General features: G+C 45.6%; 1 protein-coding gene across 1 annotated transcript in view; it reads left to right on the top strand.

Annotated features, from left to right (window-relative positions):
• Positions 1–560: 560 nt before the first annotated feature.
• The window catches only part of CCDC6 (coiled-coil domain containing 6), a 109488-nt gene continuing 85271 nt past the window's right edge, over positions 561–24777 (top strand). The window contains exon 1 of the mRNA XM_029060039.2: positions 561–970. Coding sequence (XP_028915872.1) covers positions 620–970 — 351 coding nt within the window. The 5' untranslated portion in view covers positions 561–619. The remainder of the gene's footprint in view (positions 971–24777) is intronic.

Below are 24777 nucleotides of genomic sequence, written 5' to 3'. Positions count from 1 at the left end.
AAATACGACTGAATGAATGAATCCCCCCTCTCCCCGCCTTCAGCACTTATGTCTCTATCTGTAATTTTATTTATTTCCATGGATGTCAGTTTATTTGTACTGACGCCTGTCTCCCCGCTTCCATTCATTCAATAGCATTTATTGAGCGCATACAATGTGCGGAGCACTGGACTAAGCGCTTGGGAGGTCCAATTCGGCAGCAGATAGAGACCACCCCTGTGGGGATGGACTGTCACTGCCGAGGGCCGCGGTGGGCTTTCCCCAACGCTTAGCGCAGGGCTCCGCCCTGGGTAAGCGCTCCTTAAATACGATGGAAGGGAGGAGGGAGGGCGGGCCGGAGCCCGTGGTGCGGCTGCGCGGCGGGCCGGCAGGGGGCGCTGTGGGGCGGAGGAGGGGGGTCCCCGGGCCGCGGGGAGGGCCCTCTTGGCCGCCCGGCTCGGACGAGCTTGCGCTCGGGGGTCCGTTCGGGCCCGCTCGGCCTCGTTCGGCCCCGCTCGGCTCCGCTCGGCCCCGCTCGACTCCGCTCGGCCCCGCTCGACTCCGCTCGGCCCCGTTCGGCTCCGCTCGGCCCCCTCTCCGTGGGCCGCCTCCGCCCGGCCGCCCTCCAGCCCGCCCGGCCATGGCCGACAGCGCCAGCGAGAGCGACACGGACGGGGCCGGCGGCAACAGCAGCAGCAGCAGCTCGGCGGCCGCCATGCAGTCGTCGGGCTCCCCGACCTCGGGCGGCGGGGGCGGCGGCGGCAGCGGCGGCGGCTGCAGCGGTGGCGGCGGCGGCGGCGGGGGGATGGGCGGGGGCGTGAAGCCCGGCGGGATCGTCATCTCCCCGTTCCGGCTGGAGGAGCTCACCAACCGGCTGGCCTCCCTGCAGCAGGAGAACAAGGTGCTGAAGATCGAGCTGGAGACCTACAAGCTCAAGTGCAAGGCGCTGCAGGAGGAGAACCGGGATCTGCGCAAAGCCAGCGTGACCATCGTGAGTGACCGTTTCCCCCCCCCCCCCACCCCCTTTTTCCCTCCCCCCTCTCCCTCGGCGGGATGCGGGGGAAGAGGACGCGCCAGAAAGAAAAAAAAATTTTTAAAAAGCCTCCCGCCGAGCCGGGGTTGGTGGCCACGCTTTGAAGGCGCTGGAAAGAGCTGCTCCGGCCGGGCCCAACTGTGCGGCTTGCACGAGGCTGCACACGCACGTGTGCCTGCTTCGGCGTGCTTGTGCATGCGTGTGCATGCGCGTAGATGGCCGTGCGTGGTCGTGCATGCGTGTGCATGCGCGTACCTGTGCGGACATGTTGGTGCATGCGTGTGCGTAGATGGTTGTGCATGTGCGTAGGTGGCTGGGCATGTGCGTACATGGTTGTGCAAGCGTGTGCATGCGTGTCCATGTACGTGCATGCTGGTGCGTGCGCGTAGATGGTGGTGCACGCGCGCACATGGTTGTGCATGCGTGTGCATGAGCGTAGATGGTTGTGCATATGCGTGCATGCGCGTACATCGTTGTGCGTGTGTGTGCGCGTAAATGTGCGTACATGAGCGTGTGTCTACACGCGAGTGGGTGTGCGGGTCCGGACTGTGGGGCCAGAGGAGGGTGAGGACCGACCCGCAGGACCGTCATTCATTCAGTAGTATCTATGGAGCGCTGACTATGTGCTGAGCGCTCTACTAAGGGGAAAGGGCGAGGGCTGCGGGAATCCCCCGCGGGGCTGCCCGGCCTTGACCTTTGCCCCCGTGGCCTGGAACCCCTTCTTCTTCCTTGCAGGCTGGGAAGAGGGAGGCCCTCAGCCCTGCTGCTGGAGGAGGCCACTGCCCTGTGCTGGACAACAATAAGAATAGTAATCACGGTATTTGTTAAGCGCCTAGTAGGTGCCAAGCACTGTACTAATCATTCATTCATTCAGTAGTATTTATTGAGCGCTTACTATGTGCAGAGCACTGGACTAAGCGGTTGGAATGAGCAAGTCGGCAACAGATAGACAGTCCCTGCCGTTTGACGGGTTTACGGTCTAATCGGGGGAGCCGGACAGACGAGAACAATAGCAATAAACAGAGTCAAGGGGAAGAACATACTGAGCGCTGGGGGGGGTGACAAGGTCATCACGTTGTCCCATGTGGGGCTCACAGGTCTGATCCCCATTTTGTAGATGAGATAACTGAGGTACAGGGAAGGGAGCCCGTCGTTGGGCGGGGATTGTCTCTATCTGTTGCCGAACGGTAATAATAATAATAATAATGTTGGTAGTTGTTAAGCGCTTACAATGTGCAGAGCGCTGTTCTAAGCGTTCTAAGCCCTTCTCCAAGGAGTTGTGTTGCTGTGAGCCTCGCTTCTGTCCAGGGGAGCTAACTGGGTTCCAGGATTGCGTTTTTGGTGTTAAGTCAGTTGTATTTATTGAAGGCTTACAGTGTGCAGAGCACTGCACTAAGCATTTGGGAGAGTCCAAGAGAACACTTAACAGACACATTCCAGGTGGGGACCCGGGGTGGGGGCAGGAAGTGGGGAGAGGGGGTCTTTATCTCCCAGTCTGTCCTGGAGTGTGGGCTTCCAAGTGTGAGAGAGAAGAGAGGCCTCACCGTCCACCTGTTGTCCAAGAAAACCAGGGAGGGTTTCAGTGAAGGTTTCAGGGGAAGCCCCGGACCCTTCATCCTCTAGTAGCCTGCACTCACCCTCTCCAAATCGGAGCTAAAAGAAGCAGAAATTGGAGAAAAGGACACTTTGAACTCCCGGCGTAGGACTGCCAGGACTCTGCAGACTCATCGCACACACAACCCCACACACAATCAGTACTGTTTTCCAGCCAAGGAGCCGGGGAAACAAAAGCAATCCTCAGGATTAGGTCGTCTTTAGTTTCTGCACAATCGGTGACTACCCTGTAACGGCTACCTTTAAAGGAAGGGGTAGGGAGCTGACAAAACTGATTCTAGAAAATAGGGAAGCACTTCCATACAAGACCAGGAGTACAGAAAATCGAATCAAAAGAGTGACATTGCCATTATTATTAGAACAAAGATTTTTATTAAATTTGTCTGTTTCAGTGGCAACCTAATAAGCAGATTGTGGTAAAGACGTTGCTGATTTGGAACGCTGCTTAAAGTGAATCTGTTGAATTTGTTCTTGAAGCCCCATTTTCCTACTTAGTTATGGACAGGTCTGTATGGACTGAGCGGTTAGGCCCTAGACCTGTTATGTGGGTCTTTGAAAGGGGACGCTTGTGATTGTTTAGTAAGGATTCAAGATCCGTGGTAGATGGAGCTACTGCGTCGGCCAGCTTGGGTGTTTGATTTCTTCGCAGATGGAATGATCAGAGAAGGTAGTAAAATCCATATGCAGCTATAAACCAGTGCCCCCGTAATAGTCGTTCAGAGTTTTCATTCCCCCAATGGGAAAGGAAGTGGGGGCTGTGCAGGAGCAGTACGATTATTCAGAGTTTGTTGGAAGGAAGTTTTTGGAAAATGTGAGTGCCTGTGAAAGGTAGGGCCAGTCAAGGTGATGTTGATGGCAAGAGGTTCAAAATCACCTTGAGGGCCACAGCATGAAACAATCAAATGATGTGTGCCAATTTAGAAAATGCATTATGGACCCATGAAATACATTCCAGACCTGATTTAAATAAGACGCCGAGATCATTTTTTTTTTTTTAAAGTTCTCCCGTGCTCTGTAGTCACCGGGATTTAGACTACTGGGATACTGATGGCAATCTGGCATCTAGAGATGGTTGTTCAGCGTAAATGTTTACTGATCTTAGTTATGAGTGCTGTTGAGTTTGTATTTTATTATGTGAGATTCTGAGGAACTATAGCTTGAAGAAGGGGAAAAAAGCAGAATGATTTGGTAATTCTGTCAAACACTCTTTTTTGTTTTATGGCATGTTAAGTGCTTGCTATGTGCCAGGCACTGTACTAAGTGCTGGGGTATGTACAAGCTAATCAAGTTGGACAAAGTCCATGTCCTACATGGGGCTCACAGCCTTAATCCCCATTGTACAGCTTTTTGTTTTTCTGTCATAGGAAACCATTGACTTTTGTAGCAGCATCTCCCAGACTGCTCTTTGAGGCAGGGAGCGTGTCTACCAACTCTGTTGTATTCTCCTGAGCACTTAGTACAGTGCTTTGCGCACAGTCAGTGATCAGTATATATCGTTGTTTGATTACCCTTGGAGGGAAGTGTCAGTCTGGGAAGCTGCTGTGCTGGTGTCCTGGACCAAATCTTTGGCGATTGATTGGCGTGTACATGAATGGGGTATGGATTTTGGCAAATATTTACCATTTACCATGGCTATGAGTTAGAACTCTTTAAAAATCCCATTGTATATACTCCAATGTGGGAGTCTGTTTCCATTTGCCATTCTCATATGACCTTTCATCCTTTCAGCAAGTGAAAATGCTTTTAGATGATATTCTCTTCCTTGTAAAAGCTTTTAGGAAGGTACATTACTTATTTTCAGGGGTCTTAGATTGTAACCCAATGGGGGATAGAGACTGTGCCCAATCCGATCTATTCCAGCCCTTATCACATAGTAACTGCATAATAAGTACAATGATAATACTAATTCTGGTATTTAAGAACTTACTACATGCCAAGCATTGTAGAGGTCATGAGTTCTAATCCCGGCTCTGCCACTTGTCAGCTGTGTGACTTTGGACAAGTCATTTAACTTCTCTGTGCCTCAGTTACCTCATCTGTAAAATGGGGATTAAGACTGTGAGCCCCATGTGGGCCAAGCTGATTACCTTGTATCTACCCCAGCACTTAGTGCTTGGCACATAGTAAATGCTTAACAAATACCACTGTCATCATCACAAAACCATCAGTCTCTGTTCCAAACAGGATCACAGTCTAAGTAGGAGGGAGAACAGATAGAGGAAAATGAGGCACACCGAGAAGATCAGTATGATCAGTACCATGGCCAATTATCATTCATTTCCCGATACAACATTATAACTGCCTCAATATTGGATAATTCAAAATAAGAAAATAATCAGCTTACTACTGAAAGTTATTTTAAGGATGCTTCACAAGGTCTAGCCTTGATCAATTCATTTCTCTGCCCTTTAAAACCTTGACTGTTGTAAGGGGAGTTATGCTTCTGAAAATCTAAGACCACTTCCCAGACTTCACCTCCTTGCATTTATTGCCTCTGTCGGTGCTGTCTGTGATGAGGATGATGACGTCTCCCACAGAGAACAATGGATGATCCCTGGGCCTGGCACTTCAAGATCAAGAACCTGCACAGAGGAATTGATGATAGCGATTTGTGCCCTGTTAGTCTGTCTATCTCTTCCCTGCCAGGCGTGTTCCCTCGGAAGCACAGAGTGCAACAGTTGACCAGCCAGGCACGGTTGCAGCCCATTGCAAAGAGCCTGGCAATTTTCATTTATGCAGAGCCCATTTAAAAAGAAAGTGAGCACAGCAGAGGGCCAGTGCCGTACCATGGTGCTGTCACCCATCAGGTGGCTGCTGTGGTGGTTGCCATCTGTGCTGGTCAGCCAGAAGAGTAGCTGGAGGGAAACCGTGGATGTAACTCACATTTCTTGGCTTTACTGAGGCTTGGGATTTTGGTGTTCCAGGATACACTTAATAAACAGAGACATACTAGAGCCACATAAAGTGGTTATCACAGTTCATGATCTGTGAGGAATTTTGAGTGTAATTCTGCTGGGGTCAATCACCTTGCCTTTTAAAAAGGGCATTTACGTGCTTATTATAAGCCGGGTGTTGTATTAAGTACTGGGGTAGATACGAGCTAATCAGGTTGGACACAGTCCATCTCCCACAGCTTTAATGCCCCTTTTACAGATGAATGTACTGAGATACAGAGAAGTTAAGTGACTTGACCAAGGTTACAGAGCAGACAAGTGGCGGAGCCAGTAGAACTCGGGGCCTTCTGACTTAGAGACCTGTGCTCTGTGTACTAGGCCACATTGCCTGACCAATTTACTGACTCAGTCACTGTTTCTCTGATAAAAATTGCTTTTAAAATTTTAAGTTGGATTATGGATTGAGCAAAAATATAGGAAATGGTGTGAAAGATGGTAGCACCCTGATAATCAGAATGGACATTCAGAATGACTTAAAGATCAATCAGTGGCATTTAATGAGCCCATAAAGTGGGCAGAGTACTGCATCAAGCAATAGGGAGAGTACAGTAAAATAGAGTTGGTAGATGCACTCTCTACCCTCAAGGAGTTTACAGTCCAGAGAGAAAGACAGACATTAAAATAAATTATGGATATGTATATTAAGCGTGGCTCAGTGGAAAGATCCCGGGTTTGGTAGTCAGAGGTGGAAGGTTCTAATCCCGACTCTGGCAGAGGAATGGGACTTGCAGCAGCCAGCTGCAGGTTGCCTCTGTCCAGAGCGTGAGAAGGCCGCTCTGCCTGCACCAAGTGAGGAGCCGGTGGGATGGGTGAGTGTCCTCTCCTGCTGAGTGCTCGTAGGGTTGGAAGCCAGATGCTTCACCGTGGGTATGTAACATTTAAATGGATTTGATGTCTGACTGTCTCCCCAGGGGGACGTGAACAGGGTGGGAGCTAGCCGCCTTACCAAGTGCGAGTAGCACATGAGTGGATTTGATGTCTAAATAGGTGCCTCCCCAATGGTATGTGAATATGGTGGGAGCTAGCCGCCTCACCAAGTGCGAGTAACCATAAGTGGGTAACGCATAACTCCCTTCCTCCTGTCTCTCCCTGCTCCAGTCTATTCTTCATTCTGCGGCCCGGCTCATCTTCCTGCAGAAATGCTCTGAGCATGTCACTCCCCTTCTTAAACACCTCCAGTGGTTGCCTATCAACCTCGGCACGAAACAAAAACTTCTCACTCTAGGCTACAAGGCTCTCCATCACCTTGCCCCCTCCAACCTCTCCTCCTTTCTCTCTTTCTACTGCCCACCCCGCACGTTCCGCTCCTCTGCCGCCTACCTCCTCACCGTCCCCTGTTCTCGCCTATCCCTCTGTTGACCCCTGGGCCACGTCCTCCCGCTGTCCTGGAATGCCCTCCCTCCTCACCTCCGCCAAACTAATTCTCTTCCCCTCTTCAAAGCCCTACTGAGAGCTCACCTCCTCCAAGAGGCCTTCCTAGACTGAGCTTCCCCTTTTCCCTCTGCTCCCTCTGCTGCCTCTCTACCCCCCCCTTCACCTCCCCTCAGCTAACCCCCTTTTCCCACCCTTTCCCTCTGCTCCTCCCCCTCTTCCTTCCCCTCCCCTCAGCACTGTGCTCATCCACTCATTTGTATATATTTTATTACCCTATTTATTTTGTTAATGAGATGTACATCCCCTTGATTCTAGTTATTGCTTTTGTTTTAATGAGATGTACATCCCCTTGAATCTATTTATTGCTGTTGTTTTTGCCTGTCCGTCTCCTCCGATTAGACTGTAAGCCCGTCAGTGGGCAGGGACTGTCTCTCTCTGTTGCCGATTTGTACATTCCAAGCGCTTAGTACAGTGCTCTGCACATAGTATGCGCTCAATAAATACTATTGAATGAATGAATGAATGACTCCGCCACTTGTCAGCTGTGTGACTTTGGGTAAGTCCCTTAACTTCTCTGTACCTCAGTTACCTCATCTGTAAAATGGGGATTAAGACTGTGAACCCCACGTGGGACAATCTGATCACCTGTTATCCTCCCCAGCACTTATAACAGTGCTTTGCACATAGTAAGCGCTTAACAAATGCCATCATTATTATTTCCCTCATATATAAAATGGGGATTAGGACTGTGAACCCCACGTGAGACAGGGACTGCATCCAAACCGATTTACCAGTTTCCTCCCTAGAGTTTATTGCTGCTTGGCACATAGTAAGCCCTTAACAAATACCACCACCATTATTATTATTATTATCATTGTTATTATTATTATTATTAGTATTGTTATATGTGATAAGGCTTTGAAGGTGGGAGGGTGGCGGTCTGTCATATATGAAGGGGGAGGGAGTTCCAGGCTAGAGGGAAGATATGGGCAAAGGGTCAGTGGGGAATTCAGCCAGATCGAGATATAGTGAGTAGATTGGCGTTAGAGGTGTGAAGTAAGGGAGCTGGTTTTTAGTAAAAAGTCAGTGAGATAAGGTAGGAGGGGATGAAATGTACAGATGGGATAAGGGCAAGGCAGTGAATTCCCTTACAGATCACCCAGACACAACCTGAGGAAGGATCGGCTTTTATAAAAGTTAAATCTGTCTGCATGGAGGTTGGGTTATTGCCCATCCCTGGTATTCCCAGAGTGTTAATGTACAGTATACAGAATTGAGGAGCTTTTCACCCATGAACATCAGAGTGCTTTCAATATATAGCTCAATTGACCCTTTAAAACAAGTTTGAATAAGGTAATTGTATCCTCACGGAATGTGTGTAAAGGATATTAAAAACATAGATAGGCTTTTTTCCTAGTCAAGGTTGATTCAGTTGACCATGAAACCCTTCCGTGTGTGTGGATGTAGCTGAAAAATTCATGAATGAACAAGATCCATTTGGGTGTGCCAAAATTGTCCTTCACCCTGTGAATGTCTTGAGCACTTAGTCAGTCAGTAGTATTTATTGAGCTCTATGTGCTGAGCACTATGTTAGGCACTTGGTAGAGAACAGTATACATAGTGGCCTCTATAGTATTCATTCAATAGTATTTATTGAGCGCTTACTACGTGCAGAGCACTGTACTAAGCACTTGGAATGTACAAATCGGTTACAGATAGAAACAGTCCTTGCTCTTTGACGGGTTTACAGTCTAATCGGGGGAGACGGACAGACAAGAACAATAGCAATAAATAGAATCAAGGGGCTGAATATCTCATTAAAACAATAGCAAATAGAATCAAGGCGACGTACATCTCATTAACAAAATAAATAGAGTAATGAAAAAATCTGCCTCTTTTCCTTTGTGGTATTAGTAAGCACTTACTATGTGCCAGGCACTGAATTAAGCATGGGGTAGAGGTAGGGTTGGACACAGTCCATGTCCTATGTGGGGCTTAATCCCCATTTTACAGATGGAGTAATGGAGGCACAAAGAAATTAAGTCCCTTGCCCAAGGTCACACAGACAAAGCAGCGTGGCTCAGTGGAAAGAGCATGGGCTTTGGAGTCAGGGCTTATGAGTTCGAATCCCAGCTTTGCGACTTGTTGGCTGTGTGACTGTGGGCAAGTCACTTAACTTCTCTGTGCCTCAGTTCCCTCATCTGTAAAATGGGGATTAAAACTGTGAGCCCCACGTGGGACAACCTGATTCCCCTATGTCTACCCCAGCGCTTAGAACAGTGCTCTGCACATAGTAAGCGCTTAACAAATACCAACATATTAGAACACAGGGCCTTCTGGCTCGCAGGCCTATGTTGTATCCACCAGGCCACGCCGCTTCTCTTTCTATTCCTCTCTCTCTTTTCTCTTACTGTCCTGATCTTTCTGCTTACGGGAAGCATCCTCCCTCCTGTTGCCACCCTTTTTGAAGGCGACCACAGTACCAGACCAAAGTCCCAGGCTCTATCCCATTGTCTTTGAGACTGGGCTTCAGAATGTCTTTAAAAGACTCGTTCCGCCCTCCATGCGTGAAGTTGCCCCAGCTCCCTTCACCACCATACAGCCCTAGTGTCGCTGTCGGTATCTCCCATCCTCCATTCTCCTGCCGTGCCCCACCTAGCCAAGGCGTGTTGGGGTGAGTTTTCTTCTAAGCCATAGGAAAAGATAAAGTGGAAGAAGCCGAGGATAAAGCTTTTTGGGGCCATTGAGTATTAATGCTAGGGTGCACCTGCGTGTTAGAAAGTGAAAGTTTGATTATTTCATTATAAATAATCATCTGTTCCTATGTGGTTTGCGCTGAGTTCACCCAGTTTATCAGAAGCAAGATGTGATCTAGAGAGCCCAGAGATCTTGATTCCTACTCTTTCAGAGCATCCCCTTTTGGAAGGGGGCGGCCTCTGGTGTTTCCCCAGATCACCAAATGCTGTTAGAACTTGGGTGTAATTTTCAACCTATTTAAGGAAGGAGTTTGGATTAGGATCCATGGCGTTCTAGTATAACTACGTGGCAAATTCAGTGTTTTTTAATCTCTTAGGAGATTGAAGAAATGTGTCAAACAGAAGTTAAGGGACTGATTTTAAATTTCAAGATGGGTTGCTGCCCATTGGGAATGGACACCCCAGATGATCGTCTTCCTCCTGTCCTGCTTCCTATTTGGGGAACTCTCTTGGGATTGTAAGCAAAATAAGGACCCCGTGCAGGAATGCTTTAATGGGTTTTGCCCCTGGGATCCCTGACTGCTCACCAGACTGCAGCGATGCCCTCCATCACTGGAGACTACTGAGAAGCAGCATGGCCTGGTGGATAGGGCATGAGAGTCAGAAAGACCTGGGTTCACTTGTCTGCTGTGTGACTTGGCCAAGTCACTTAACTGCCCTGTGCCTCAGTTACTTCATCTGTAAAATGGCGATTAAGACTGTAGAGTAGCCCTTGTGGGACCGGGACTGTTTCCATCCTGATTTGCTTCTATCCACCCCAGCGCTTAGTACAGTTCCTGGCACATAGCCCAGTGCTTAACAAATACAATTATTCATTATTATTACATGGACTGTGTCCAACCTGATTACCCTGTATCTACTCCAGCATTTAGTTTAGCACATAAGTGCTTAACAAAATCATAACCAAGAAAAAAAAAAACATTTGTGGTGAGCTCCAGGGATCCCCACAACCTTGTTTGCATCCTGTTGGCCCAGAGTTTGAAGGGTGAAAGTGGAAGAACATCCCTTTGGAGGTTGCAGACTCTAGTCAGGCATGAGCAAAAATGTTCTTGCAACCCAAGGAGAGGTAGACAATACATTATCCCCCCTCAAAGTGACTGCCTAATGGCTAGACCTAGATTCATCTCCTGCATGAGATGTTCAGGGCCTGCACAGGGACTCTTTTATCTCAGGCTCAGAAAAAAAAAGCAGTGTTTTTTGGGACTCAGCATCTAATCTATGGCATCACTACCATCAGAAGCTCCAGAATGACCCTTTGTTTTCCCTGGGCCCCTGATTTAACAGCCTCTTGGCATCTGTGGCCTCTTCTTTCTAAGGTAAAATTTGGAGTCACTTGTCAGTTGAGCAGATTTGTGCTGTTTGCTTGCTTCTCAGAGTCCCCCTGTCTGGACTCAGTAGGCTTCTTTCCTGGAATTGGTTTTCCATTCCCTTAGACCCTGTGAAAGTTCCTGTGAATTAGAAACTCCCCTTGGGCAGAAAACGTCTACCAACTCTGATATAGTATTCATTCATTCATTCATTCATTCAATAGTATTTATTGAGCACTTACTATGTGCAGAGCACTGTACTAAGCGCTTGGGATGAACAAGTCGGCAACAGAGACAGTCCCTGCCGTTTGACGGGCTTACAGTCTAATCGGGGGAGACGGACAGACAAGAACAATGGCAATAAACAGAGTCAAGGGGAAGAACATCTCGTAAAAACAATAGCAACTAAATAGAATCAAGGTGATGTACAATTCATTAACAAAATAAATAGGGTAACGAAAATATATACAGTTGCTCCCAAGCGCTTAATACAGGACTCTATACACCGTATGCGCTCAAGAAATATGATTGATTGATTAGGACTTCTTCCTTCCTTCTTGTCCTGCCCTGGACGCTCAGGCAGTCATTGGAGGGGGACTATGTTTTGAAGACAGATGTCCTAATGAAGCCACCTGTGTGTGCTCACCCACCCACCCACCCTCAGCTGCTGCTTTCAGAGGAGGGGAATCCCCCCTTTCCCTCTCCCCCCAGCCACCGGGCCATCCGGCCCCCACTTCTGCCCGGGCCCCCGGCTCCGGAGCAGGCAGGTCCAGAAGCCCTGCTGCACCCTCAGGTGGCCTTGTGAGTGTCTTTCTCTCTCTCTTTCTCACTCACTCATATGTTTGGTCACTCCCACCTGTGATAAACAAGCAGTCAGCCCAAAAGATCTCTCTCTATTTCCCCCCAGGCTCTATTTTGTATAAACACACAGTCTCACACATGCACATGTAGAGTTGGAAATTCTGTCCTAGACAGAAAATGTCTGCACAGACATTTTCACTATCAGCTGTAAAATGGGGATTAAGACTGAGCCCCACATGGGACATGGACTGTGTCCAACCTGATTAGCTTGTATCTATCTACCTCAGTGCTTAGTACAGTGCCTGGCCTATAGTAAGAGCTTAACAAATACCATTTTAAAAAAAATTAGAAATTTAGACTTGGACACTTTATAAATTCTGTTTGCTTTGTAAAAGGTAACTCTGGACTGATTCAGGGATTTTCCAATAATAATAATAAAAATGATAATAATAATAATAATGGTATTTGTTAAGCATTTACTCTGTGCTGGGTACCACTATAAGTGCTGGGGTAGGTACAAGATAATCAGGTCCGAAATAGTTACTGTTCCATGTTGGAAGCAGCAGGAGCCTCGTGTGGGACAGACTGTGCGACCTCGTTGTGGGCGGGGAATGTCTGTTATGTTGTTGTACTCTCCCAAGCGAAAAGCAGTAAGTGCTCAATAAATACTGTTGATTGATCGATCTTGTATCTACCCCAGTGCTTAGTACAGTGCTTGGGCTAGAGTAAGCGCTTAACAAGTACTACTATTATTATTCTTTCATTCATTGTCATGTTTACTGAGTGCTTACTATGTGCAGAGCATTGTACTAGGTGCTTGGGAGAATACAGTCCAACAATAAACAGATGTATTTCCATCCACAATATTATGGGGGTATGGTTTAAGTAGGAAGGAAAACGTGTACTGAATCTCTATTTTGCACATGAAAAAACTGAGGCACTGAGTTGAGTGTTTGCCCAAGGTCACAATCAGCCAGTGGTAGAGCTGGTATTAAAACCCAGGTCCTCTGACTCCCAACTCCGGGCTCTTTGCAATAGACTATCCTACTTCTCATCACTCAACCCATCAGCCACCCATAGCACTTCAATATTTATTTATTCATTTCTTTAGCTCTTGTGACTATATCAGTTGTTCAGTGAATTATTCTGAATTACTCTATTTGTGTATATTTTTTGCATCTGCCTCCTCCTTTGATGCGTAGTCTCCCTGTCAGCAGGGAATGTGGTTGGTATTTGTTAAGTGGTTACTATGTGCACAGCACTGTTTTAAGCGCTGGGGTAGATGCAGGCTAATCAGGTTGTCCCTTGTGAGGCTCACAGTCTTCATCTCCATTTTACAGATGAGGTAACTGAGGCCCAGAGAAGTGAAGTGACTTGCCCACAGTCACACAGCTGACAAGTGGCAGAGCCGGGATTCGAACCCATGATCTCTGACTCCCAAGCCCGTGCTCTTTCCACTGAGCCATACCCAAGTGAATTTGCATGAAAGAGTTTCCAGTACTCTACCAGTTTTGACTACAAGAGGGAGACTGAAGCAGAGGCCTACACATTCCATTCCTGTTCCTAGCTTGGGCAGTGACTAGTGAGTAGAAGGCAATCAGCTAAAAGTCAAAATAATAATAATAATGTTGGTATTTGTTAAGTGCTTACTATGTGCAGAGCACTGTTCTAAGCGCTGGGGTAGACACAGGGGAATCAGGTTGTCCCACGTGGGGCTCACAGTCTTAATCCCCATTTTACAGATGAGGGATCTGAGGCACAGAGAAGTTAAGTGACTTGCCCACAGTCACACAGCTGACAAGTGGCAGAGCCAAAACTCACTTGTGCTGAGCAGTAGCGGCATGGGAGAGAATTGAGGGGAAGGCTCAGATTTACTGCATGGTAGGAGGCAGTGGTAAACCACTTCTGTATTTTTACCAAGTAAACTCTCTGGATACACTACCAGAGTGATTGCAGATGGAAGCGGGGTGTTCTGGGAGAGATGTGTCCATGGCATCACCATGGGTTGGACATGACATGACAGCATAAGACAACAAATAATAATAATTGGAAGAGTGCAGCAGAGCCTCAATAATACCAGAATAATCACCTTGTATCCTGCCAGTGCTTAGAACAGTGCTCTGCACATACTAAGCGCTAAGCAAATACCATCATAATTATTATTAATAATGATATTAAGTATGTATTATGTGCCAGGCACTGGGGTAGATACAAGATAATCTGTTGGGACACAGTCCCTGTCCCACATGGGGCTCTCAGTCTTAATCCCCACTTTACAGATGAGGTAACTGAGGCACAGAGAATTGAAGTGACTTGCCCAAGGTCACTCAGCAGACATGGTGGTTGGGATTAGAACCCATTTCCTTTGACTCCCAGGCCCATGCTTCTTCCACTAGGCCACACTGCATTACACCCAGCGAACATTCACGTGCCACGCCTTTATTTTGGTGGGAACTGCATTTCTTTCATTCATTCAATAGTATTTATTGAGTGCTTACTACTACCATCAGAGTATGGGAAACCTTTGACATAATGTTGCAGCAAATGTTTTTCATTTTGTTCATTTGTTAACTGTCCAGCCAAACACAAACTTTAGTTTTATAAAGTCCGGGTAAAACACACCAGGCCTGTAAATTAATCTACCACTACAGTCCCTGTCTGTCTAGTAAAGAGCTGCTCTTTTCAAGGATTTTCACAGGCAAGATACCTCTGCCTTGCTTTTTATTCTGATTGTTATATTTCTAATCTTTTTATGTCTGGTTAGATTGTAAGCTCTTTGTGGCCAGCTGCTGTTTACTTTCCTGAGAGCTTAGTAGAATCCAAAGCATTTTTTGAATGGTCAACAAATACCACTGCTGCTGCTACTACTACTAAGACTTACTCCAAAGAGGCTGTGTTGCACTAGTCCTCAGAAATTCACATTGTTTGGGACCTGACTTTTGTCAGGCTTTTAAATTTTTTTTTTTGCATTTCTGACCAGTATATTTTTCTGACAGAAAAAACATGGGAGGAGAAGATTCTGGCAGGTGGCCAAGAAGTGCCAATCTAGAAAAAGGCAGACATATTGGGAACTCATGGGAGGGCAGGAACAAAGCGAGACCCAGCTCTGGGTTTTCACTCTAGTAATAATAATAATAATGTTGGTATTTGTTAAGCGCTTACTATGTGCAGAGCACTGTTCTAAGCGCTGGGGTAGATACAGGGTAATCGGGTTGTCCCACGTGAGGCTCACAGTTAATCCCCATTTTACAGATGAGGTAACTGAGGCACAGAGAAGCTAAGTGACTTGCCCACAGTCACACAGCTGACAAGTGGCAAAGCTGGGATTTGAACTCATGACCTCTGACTCCCAAGCCAGTATGACCATTGCTGTCAGCTTTTACTTCTTGAAAGGCTGAGGAGGAAATTTTTCAGATTCCTGAAGATGCCAGGTTCTTGAAACTGTTCCCTATATCTCTGATATGTTAGTTAGTGATATGTTAGTGATAGTTAGTTAGTGATATGATCTGTGGTAAAATAATTGATCTTTTGAGCAACCTGTTTGTGAAGGATGTGACACTCATTTCCAAATCCAAGGCCTTTGATTACCTGTGCAAAAGGCATTGGCAGTTACTAGCCTGAGGGCTGCAGGCCTGGGAGTCAGGCCTGGCTTGTCTGCCTATGTCTGGCTCTGCCTCACTAATCTGAATATTTCTGCTTCAGGAGCTGCCTCTTCCCCTCAGCCACCAACTCCCGCTTCCTCTTGAGGGGGCCGAAATATGAGGGGCTGGAATGAAAGAGGCAGCAGACATGGAACAGTACCTAGAAAGCGAGAGAAGCATCCAGAGATGGTGGTTCTGTTAATTTCCCACACATCCCACCATTTTACCTCTAGCCCTTCCTTGCAGTGACCCAGGAATACACAAATACAACTGGGCCTGTCAGGAAGCCAGAACAGAGGTTTGCATTGACAAGTCACTTTCTAGTATGACCATTTTGTTTTCTAGACCTGTTCCAGAGATCAATATAAGTTCTTGGAAAAAAATCAGCCTATTGGTGGTTTCCTCCCCCAACTTTTTTTTAATACCCTAAGTAGACAAATACATGGAAGGATCCGCATAATCAATCAGACAATCAGTGGGATTTGGTGCTAAGTCTATGCAGAGCACTGTATCTTAGTACACTTGGGAGGGTACAGTACTGCAGAGTTGGTAGACAGAGTCTCTGCCCACAAGGAGCAAGTGCTTTGCACACAGTAAGTGCTCAGTAAATATGATTGAATGAAGGATCTTATGGCGTCAGACAGGGAGGATGATGATGCTGTCTACAGCGATGGGAAGATTGAGGGGCAGGGAGAGTACAATACAAAGACAGGTTCCCTGCCTATAATGAGTTTACAGTCTAGGGGGCTATAAATTACTGTTCTTGTCCTTCTCCCCAGGGCTGCCCCCAGCAATCTCTAATCTCCTCTCTAGTGCCTCAAACTGCCACTTCATCTTTTTTCCCTTGCCCCCTAAGGCGCTTAAACTTAGCACAGCCGCTGTGTAGGACTTCTTCTGTCTGTAATTTCTTAAAGTATCTACTTTTTCCTCTAATAATAATAATTGTGGTATTTATGTGCTTATTGCATGCCAGGGACTATACTGAACTGTGAAGTAGATAATAATCAGGTAGGGCAGTCCCTGTCCTACAATGAGGCTTAGAGTCTAAAATGAAAGGAGAACAAGCATTGAATCCTCATTTTACAGATAGGAAACTAGGGCACTTTAGTGAGTTGCTCAAGGTCACACATCTCGTAGGCTTGAGGTCTCTAGAGTGTAATGGGCAGTGAATGTGACTGTTGATTCTGTTGTACTCTCCCAAGTGCTCAGTACAGTGCTCTGCCCATAGTAAGTGGTCAATAAATATGATTTATTGATTTCCACCAGGCCATACTGCTTTGGTAGACTAAGCAGGTTGAGGGACTGAAGAGACCACAGGGGTGGGCAAGATGAAACTCTGGACTGAATATACCCATTCTTTTTCTAGTTGCTGCAGAAGATAGATTGGTATGGAGAAAAGTTGAATGCCCCTACCTGAAACTTCCTTGAGAACAGGGATCTTTTCTTTTAACTATTAGAGTCTTACAAGCACTTCATATAGAACATATCTCTTCTGTATTGTGTCCTTCCCAAGCATCTAGTGTAATGCACTGCACCAAGAAGGTACTCAGTGAATGCTAAGACTATTTCACATATGCTTGATAAATAATAATAATAATTTTGATAATAATTATGGCATTTGTTAAGCATTTACTATGTACCCAACTCTGTTCTAAGCCGTGAAGTAGAGACGGGATAATCGGGTTGGACACCGTACCTGTCCAACATGGGGCTCTTAATCCCCATTTTACAGATAAGGAAACTGAGGTTCAGAGAAGTGAAGTGACTTGCCCAAGATCACACAGCAGAAGCCAGGTCTTTCTGACTCCCAGGTCCATGCTTTTTCCACTAGATCAAGCTGCCCTTGCATAGAAGAGCTTGGCAGGGAGCTGGAAATCAAAGGCTTAGCCCATCCCACCTCAGATCCTGCCTATGTCAACCTGGGATTGACCACTCCTGTTACTGGCCAGCCATACACAGACAGTGAGGCAGTAATCAATCAATTGTATTTATGAATGTTTATTGTGTATAGAACACTGTACTAAGCACCTGGGAAAGTACAGTAAACAGTTGGTAGACTCATACTCCGAACCAAATGAGCTTACAGTCTAGAGGCATCATTGTAGCTGTGGGCCACTGTAATAAAGCCCAATCTTGTCCCCTTCCTGCCCTTGCCAAGAGGAATTGCTAGGCATGTCTGCCTGCAGCTTTGCATCAACTCTCTCTGGCTGCCGGAGCTTGGGATCCACAGTGCCGGAGCTCTAACTGGAGGAATAGAGGTCAGGGCTGGTTTGACTCCTAATTCTTCAGCCACATCAATTATCAGATGGGAGGAAGACCAAAATTTGTTCAGCTTCATCTCTGACTTGGTCTAGGTTCATCACCCATGTGCCTCAAGGACTGCTGATTTTAATGTCTAAACTTTCAGGAGCCAACTCATGGGTGGGATATATAACCATATATGACAGTGTGTCCCTTCCCTTGCAGGCTGCCTGCCTGTGGATGAGGGACTGGTGTCTACCCAGAATGCTCCGAGTTGGTGGAAAACAATTTGTTTTAAATTCTGGGGGTGGGTTGTCATGGTACAGGAATAATATAATTGTGGCATTTTTTAAACCCTTAATGGGTGCTAACTTCAGAACTAAACCATGTGATAGATACAATATAAGCAGAAACTGAGACCTTCCCCCCGCCCCAAAAAAGGGACTTGCCCAAGGTCACACAATTGACACATGGAGAAGCTGGGAGTAGATTCCAGGTCTCCTGACTCCCAGGCAAGTGCTGTTTTCATTAGGCCACCCTGCTTCTCTGTCCGCTCCTTGAAGGCACAGGGCATGTCTACTAACTCTGTCATACTCTCCCGAATGCTTAGTACAGTGGTCTGCAAACCATCGGTACACAGTAAGCAGTGAGTCCCAGTAACCCTAATATCTGCCTGGAAACAGGATTTAAGAATTTAAACCCCAATTTCCCCTTCAGTGATTAGGAAGACACAATTTCATAAATTAAGGATTTTTTTAAAAAAACACAAAACTAAAATAAAACAAAAAAATACAAGTCCAGAACAAGGTGGTAGGCCTCACTGTTCAAGCTTATGCCCAGAAACAGTATTTTACCCTAGGGATGCAAAGGTGTGAAAGAGTTGTTACACTCTCATCTTTTGGGGGTTGGGAGCATGCTTTATTTGTCTGTCATACAGGGTCCCCTACTATGTGACATAATATTTCTGACTTGTGGGGCAACTGCCGGTAACCTTACAGTACTTAGAGATCCACATTTCTTTTACTTTTGAATGTGCTGGTTAGATGTCATACTGGAAGAAATGGACAGAAATACAATTATAAAGCATCCTCACATTTACTTTTAAAGTGCTTTTCAGTAATGCTGTGGAAGGAGGTTCACTACCGAGATTATTCAAATTTGCTGCAGAGATAGGGGGTGCCAGGAACAGTCAATTGGGCTGTAAATTTCAAGGTCCTGCATTCTTGGGGGCCTTTAGGAAAACATGGACTAAGATGTTTTAGGGGCAGTTAACTAGAAGTAGTTAAGGAGAGAGCTAGATTACCTTGCATCCATGTACCCATCCATCCATCACATCTGTCCAGTGCTTTGCACACAGTAAGTGCTCAATAAATACTACTGAATGAATGTAGTGGTTTTTAGAGGCCAGTTTAGAGCTCGCCAAATTAGGATACCTCTTTAATTAGGATTTGGGATGCTGTCACTATCTGTTACTGTCAGAGACACAGTGTACGTGTCTTAATGTGCTGAAGTTTGTCTTGCAGGAACACTTTGAACACTCAGAGCAGAAATATTTTGAACTGGCATTTGCCTGACCTCAATGGAACAAACAGTTTTGAGTGTTGCATTTTTTTGTGGGTGTTACCATTGTTTTCTGTGCTTTACAGGGTAATTTCTTTTAAGCATTATATTGAATTGCATTTAAAACAGGAAAGAGAGTTCTACCTGTTCCTGACTGATGATAGTTTTAATTTTTTTCTCAGAAAAGCTACTGTTCTCAAGAAGCTTTCTAATTCTGGTAATTTTTTCTCTGCTATTACCTTGCAACGTCTTCTTGCCATGAGGAGGGACAAAATTAATGTTACTTGGACATCATTTAGTCTTGTCAAACTGAACCAACTTGTCCATTTCGTTACTGATCTAGTGCTAATAAAGAGCAAATCTAAGATTAAATTGGATTTTTCCCTTCTATGAAAGGTGGGTAAACTGAGTTTAGTAGAAGTCTTCATTATCTTCATTACTCTCCCCAACCCCAGCACTAATGTAACATCTGTAAACCTGATTGTTTCGGTCTCCCCCACTGGACTGTAAGCTTCAAGAGGGCAGGGTTCTTGCTCTTTGCTCTCTCGTGGTCTCCCAAGAGCTTAGTACAGTGCTCTGTGCTGAGTAAGGAAGCAATAAATACTGTGGATTAAATGTCTGATGAGGTAGAGGTATAGTAAATGCGTAAATTTACCACTACATACTACCTTAAATCGAAGACCCACAAAACTTTTTTGCCCTTAAAAATATTGGAGAATTGACCGCGTTGTGTTTTGTTTTAAAGAATAAACCACGTATTATAAAGATGTTTTAATAACTGGACTTCAAGAATGTTCTTGCCTTTTCCACCCTGAGATTATAATTTGGATAGCCTAAGTACAATTTTCTCAGAACTGACTTTGCATAATGTGTGTTCCCTTAATATGTGGTAATATTTTCTCTTTAGGCAGTTTAGACTTTAGGCAGTCTATTGAAAACCTTAAAATAATTACACATATCCTTCTTTGCAGAGCTTGTAGTGCTTATATCACTCAGCATAAGGGACATTTGGGCCCGAACGAGATGGCCACTAGCAAGGCAGTAGTATCGCTCGTTCTGTCTCTGCTCTCCCTTGTACCTGGGGTTCTGGAGAAGGAACCCTAGACCAGGACTGAGAAAGAACTTGCTTTGCTGAGTGGCCAATGCTTTTTGTTCCTTGCTCTCCTCACCTTGGTCATTTTGGTGGCCGCCCCAAGGCTCAATTGAGCTCCCTCTTTCCCCATCGGCCTCACAGTGACCAAAGAGGAGAACAAGAGGAAGGAGCAACAGGAGGCCCTGAGGGAAAAGGTCAGCAGATACTTTAGAGATTGTGCTCAGTCCTTGCCAGGAAAGGAGACCGAAGAAGCCGGAAGAGCAGTTTTATCAGCTGACAGGTAAGAGCTGGAAGCTAACAAGTTCATAAGCTCAGAGGAAATGGAGGCTCAGCACCCTGACTTGCGAATCTGTGACCCCGACAGCATACACAACCAAGAAGCCCTGAGGAGAGGGAAATTGCCTGAGCCCTTATGCCAGCCAGTCCCATCTGTCGAGCTGTCCAGAGTCAAGAAGGTGCCCATTTTCCCTGAAGGGCCTCCCAAACAGGCCGTTGAGGTCGTCACCCTGGCACTGCAGAGATGAACGGTCGCGTCCTAAGGAGAAGGTTTCTCAAGTCTTGTAGCTCACAGTTTCCACAGATGACTGAGAGGCTTGGTGAGAGGCTGGAAGATTGGACCTTTGCTGCCTGTGTGGGCTCGCTCCCTCTCTGCAAGACTGATCAAGGCTCTTGCCCCTGGGACTGGCTGCAGCCCAGAACAGGTTCTGTTCACAGTGCCCAAGGGTGACTTGGGGCCCTGCTAGTGGGGCATCTGGTATGTACAGGTGGCCAGTCTTCAAGGGCTCCCCTCGAGGCATGAGTGAGGCACCCCCTTAACACTCAGAGTCAGAGAGGTATTTACTGCAGGGATTTCAGACTGCCTTTTTCAATTAGTGTATATTTCTGCCTTTAATTGCTTGTGACTGACTCTTGGATTGTACCTGCTGTGAACTCACAAGATCAAAGGACTGTACTTCTGAAGAGCAGACATTCCCTGTCATCATTCCCTCAAGACTGTAAGCTCTTTGTTGATGGGGAACACCTCTACCAACTCTGCATTGTACTCACAAAGCATGTAGTACAGTGCTCTGCACACAGTAAGCGCTAAATATCATTGATTTTATGCCTCTGAAGCCAGAAATGTTGCCTTTTTTGTGTGTGTGGTATTTAAGTGCTTACTATGTGCCAGGCACTGTATTAGGCGCTGGGGTAGATAGAAGCTAATCAGGTTGGACAAAGTCCCTGTCCCACATGGGACTTCCCATTTAACAGATGAGGTAACTGAGGCACCTTGAAGTTAAGTGACCTGTCCAAGGTCACAGAACAGACAAGTAGCGGACTCCCAGGCCTGTGCTGTATCCATGAGGCCATGCTGCTTCTCTGCCCACATTCTCCCTGTGGCTTGGAACTGTCTCCCTTCATATCTGACAGACCATCACTTTCCCCATCTTCAGAGCCTTATTAAAATCACATCTTCTCCAACAGGCCTTCCCCACAAAGCCCTTGTTTCACCACCCTATTCGTCCTCTCCTCTGTTTCACCTTTGTTCTTGGTTCTGCACCCTTTAGGCACTTTCATAGTCACTGTACCTTTGGCACTAATAATAATTGTGGTAATAGTAATAATTGTGGTACTTGTTAAGCACTTACTATGTGCCAGGCACTGTACTAAGCGCTGGGGTGGATACAAGTGAATCGTTTTGCACACGGTCCCTGTCACATGTGGGGCTCACAATCTTAATTCCCATTTTACAGATGAGATAATTGAGGCATAGAGAAGTTTCAGTGGCTTGCCCAAGGTCACACAGCAGCCATGTGGTGGAGCGGGGATTAGAATCCATGACCTCTGACTCCCAAGCCTGTGCTCTTTCCACTGAGCCACGCTGCTTCTCAGTATGTAGGTAGAACCGACAGGATTTGGTGACGGATTGAATGTGTAGGTTATGACTAGTGAGACAAGGGAGGATGGTGTCTCTGGATTGTAAACTCATTGTGGTCAGGGAGTTCAGTGCTCTGCACAAAGTAAGTACTCAATAATCACCATTGATTGATTTTGGAAAAGCTAGTTGGAGGACAGGGTATTGGGAAGATGAGGACTTCTCTTTTGAACATGTTTAAGTTTGAGGTGTCATTTGAACATCCCAGTTGAGATGTCCTGAAGGAGGAGGAAATGCAAAACTGCTGAGGAAGAGAGGGGTCAAGGGTTTGGAGAGGTAGATCCAGGAATCATCGGCATAGAGATGGTAGTTGAAGCCATGAATGAATACTCCGGTTTGGTGTAGATGAAGAATGGAAATCATTTGGACATTGGTGTTAGAACAGCCTTTGTTATCAACAAGCCTCAGATTTGTAAATGAGGAACCTATCCAAAGTGCCCTAAAATTCATTTTCAAATACATTTCCAGATTTCCTTAAGCTACACCGATGATCTTTCTCCCTGGTAAGATTTGTCGTGTTTTATGTTGTCGAGTCGTCTTTTACTCACATCGACTCCATGGACACATCTCTCCCAGGACGCCCCACCTCCATCTGCAATCGTACTGGTAGTGTATCCCTAAGTTTTTCTTGGTAAAAAATACAGAGGACGTGTTTGCTCATTGTGCGCAGTAAGTTTTAGTCTTCAACCTTTATTCTCTCCCACGCCACTGCTGCCCAGCACAGCTGAGTTTTGCCTTGTAGCAGATTGCCTTCCATTCCCTAGGCACTGCCCAAGCTAGGAATGGAATGGATAGGCCTCTGCCTCACTCTCCCACTACTACTCTCCTCACTCTCCAGGTGTGACCCTGAGAGGAGGCTGGCAAAATTAGCAACCTCTATTCTCAACCTCACTGGTTATACAAAATTGGAGGAAATACTGCCAAAATTTTGAGATCTGTCCACCTCTGCTTTGGAAAAAGAAAATTCAAAATTAGAGCATCCTCGTGTTTGGAATGTGTTTCCTTAAATGATATCCACAGATACTTTATTCTTTTGGAAGAAATCATGGCCCCTCTTACTACTTTTGAAGTGAATCTAGGGATGCTATAATTTTTCAGTTGTAATTGGATCCTAGTAGTAAAACGAGGTTTTTACCTTCCACCTTTTTTAAAGATTACTTTCCTGTCTGATGTCTGCGTGTTGAAGATCAGCGTTTGGGTTTCCTTCTTTGGGAGTTCAGATTTTGAGCACTATTTTTTTGCGGCTGTTTTTTGTAAGAGGACTTGGCCCTAATTGGTGTTGCTTCTGAACGTTAGTGAGCTTCAGACTCTATTTATCAGGTGATTTTATTTTACTCTGCAGCTTTTTCCATTAACCTGCATTGGAAGATTGGTTTTTAACTAGGGCCTTGGATTTTATTTTAGTCCTGTTCTCTGTTTTGATAATGGTTATTTAACCTTTGTTGTCTCATTTAATCTTATCTTGGTTGTGTCTATAGTTTCTTGTGGTGTTGGTTGAATTTGATCGTAAATGAACTTTGTTGTCCTTGAAACACATTTGGAAAACCTAGTTTTTACTTCTCCAAAGTCTGGGATATCCTAAAGAGAGAGACTTCTTAGCATACAGACACCACAGATGCCTCTTTAAAATCTTTGAATAACAATGTTTTCAATTTAAAAAGTAATACCAGAATGTGTCAGTGATTTTAATTGAGAGTAAGATGATCTTTGCTGCCCAAAATATGGCTTGTCTTGTGTTTTCATTTTTGATATAAAATTGGTAATCAGGTAACCAAGATTCCTCTACATTTTTACATTAAATGCTTCTATTTTTCACTTTATTTGTATTTTCCATTAATATTTTTTAAAAATAAATTTTAAAATGGAAATTAAGCAAGTCAAAACTTATTTTTCGTTTAGCAGGTCTTCATTTGGAAGATGGATAGACTGTGAGCCCATTGTTGGGCAGGGATTGTCTCTATCTGATGCCGAATTGTACATTCCAAGCACTTACTACAGTGCTCTGCACACAGTAAGTGCTCAATAAATACGATTGAATGAATGAATGAATGTAGAGCAAATGTTTATTCAGAATTGGTCTCCTCCCCCACTTGTTCAGATTTCATTCTTTTGCCCTCCTACAGTTGTAAAAAGAATGTTCCTCTCTGTCCTTTTCAGAGACACGCAAGAACAGACTCTCCCTTCTCACTCCTTTACTGGCCTCCTGTCCCATCTATATTCTTAGTTGGTTCCTACCCATTGCTGTTTTGTTTTCCTTGCCCCACTGTTGTGTTAGGTGCATAGAAGAGCAACATTAAAATAATCTGTATGATTCACTGACAGTTGCGCACACACTATAAAACTCAGCAGTCATTTTAATGTCTCTTACATTCTATTCCGCATAATAGACTGAAACAGGGAAAGCTGGAAGGACAGAAAATTGGATAACAAGAGTGAAAGTGTTTTTGTGTTGGGTGGTGAAAATTTGGAAAATGGTTGGGGTTGTTTTCTTTAAGGGAGCTGGAAACTA

This window comes from Ornithorhynchus anatinus, chromosome 3 (assembly GCF_004115215.2).
Source record: "Ornithorhynchus anatinus isolate Pmale09 chromosome 3, mOrnAna1.pri.v4, whole genome shotgun sequence".
NCBI lineage: Eukaryota > Metazoa > Chordata > Mammalia > Monotremata > Ornithorhynchidae > Ornithorhynchus > Ornithorhynchus anatinus.
This window is presented reverse-complemented; position numbering and strand designations above follow the sequence as displayed.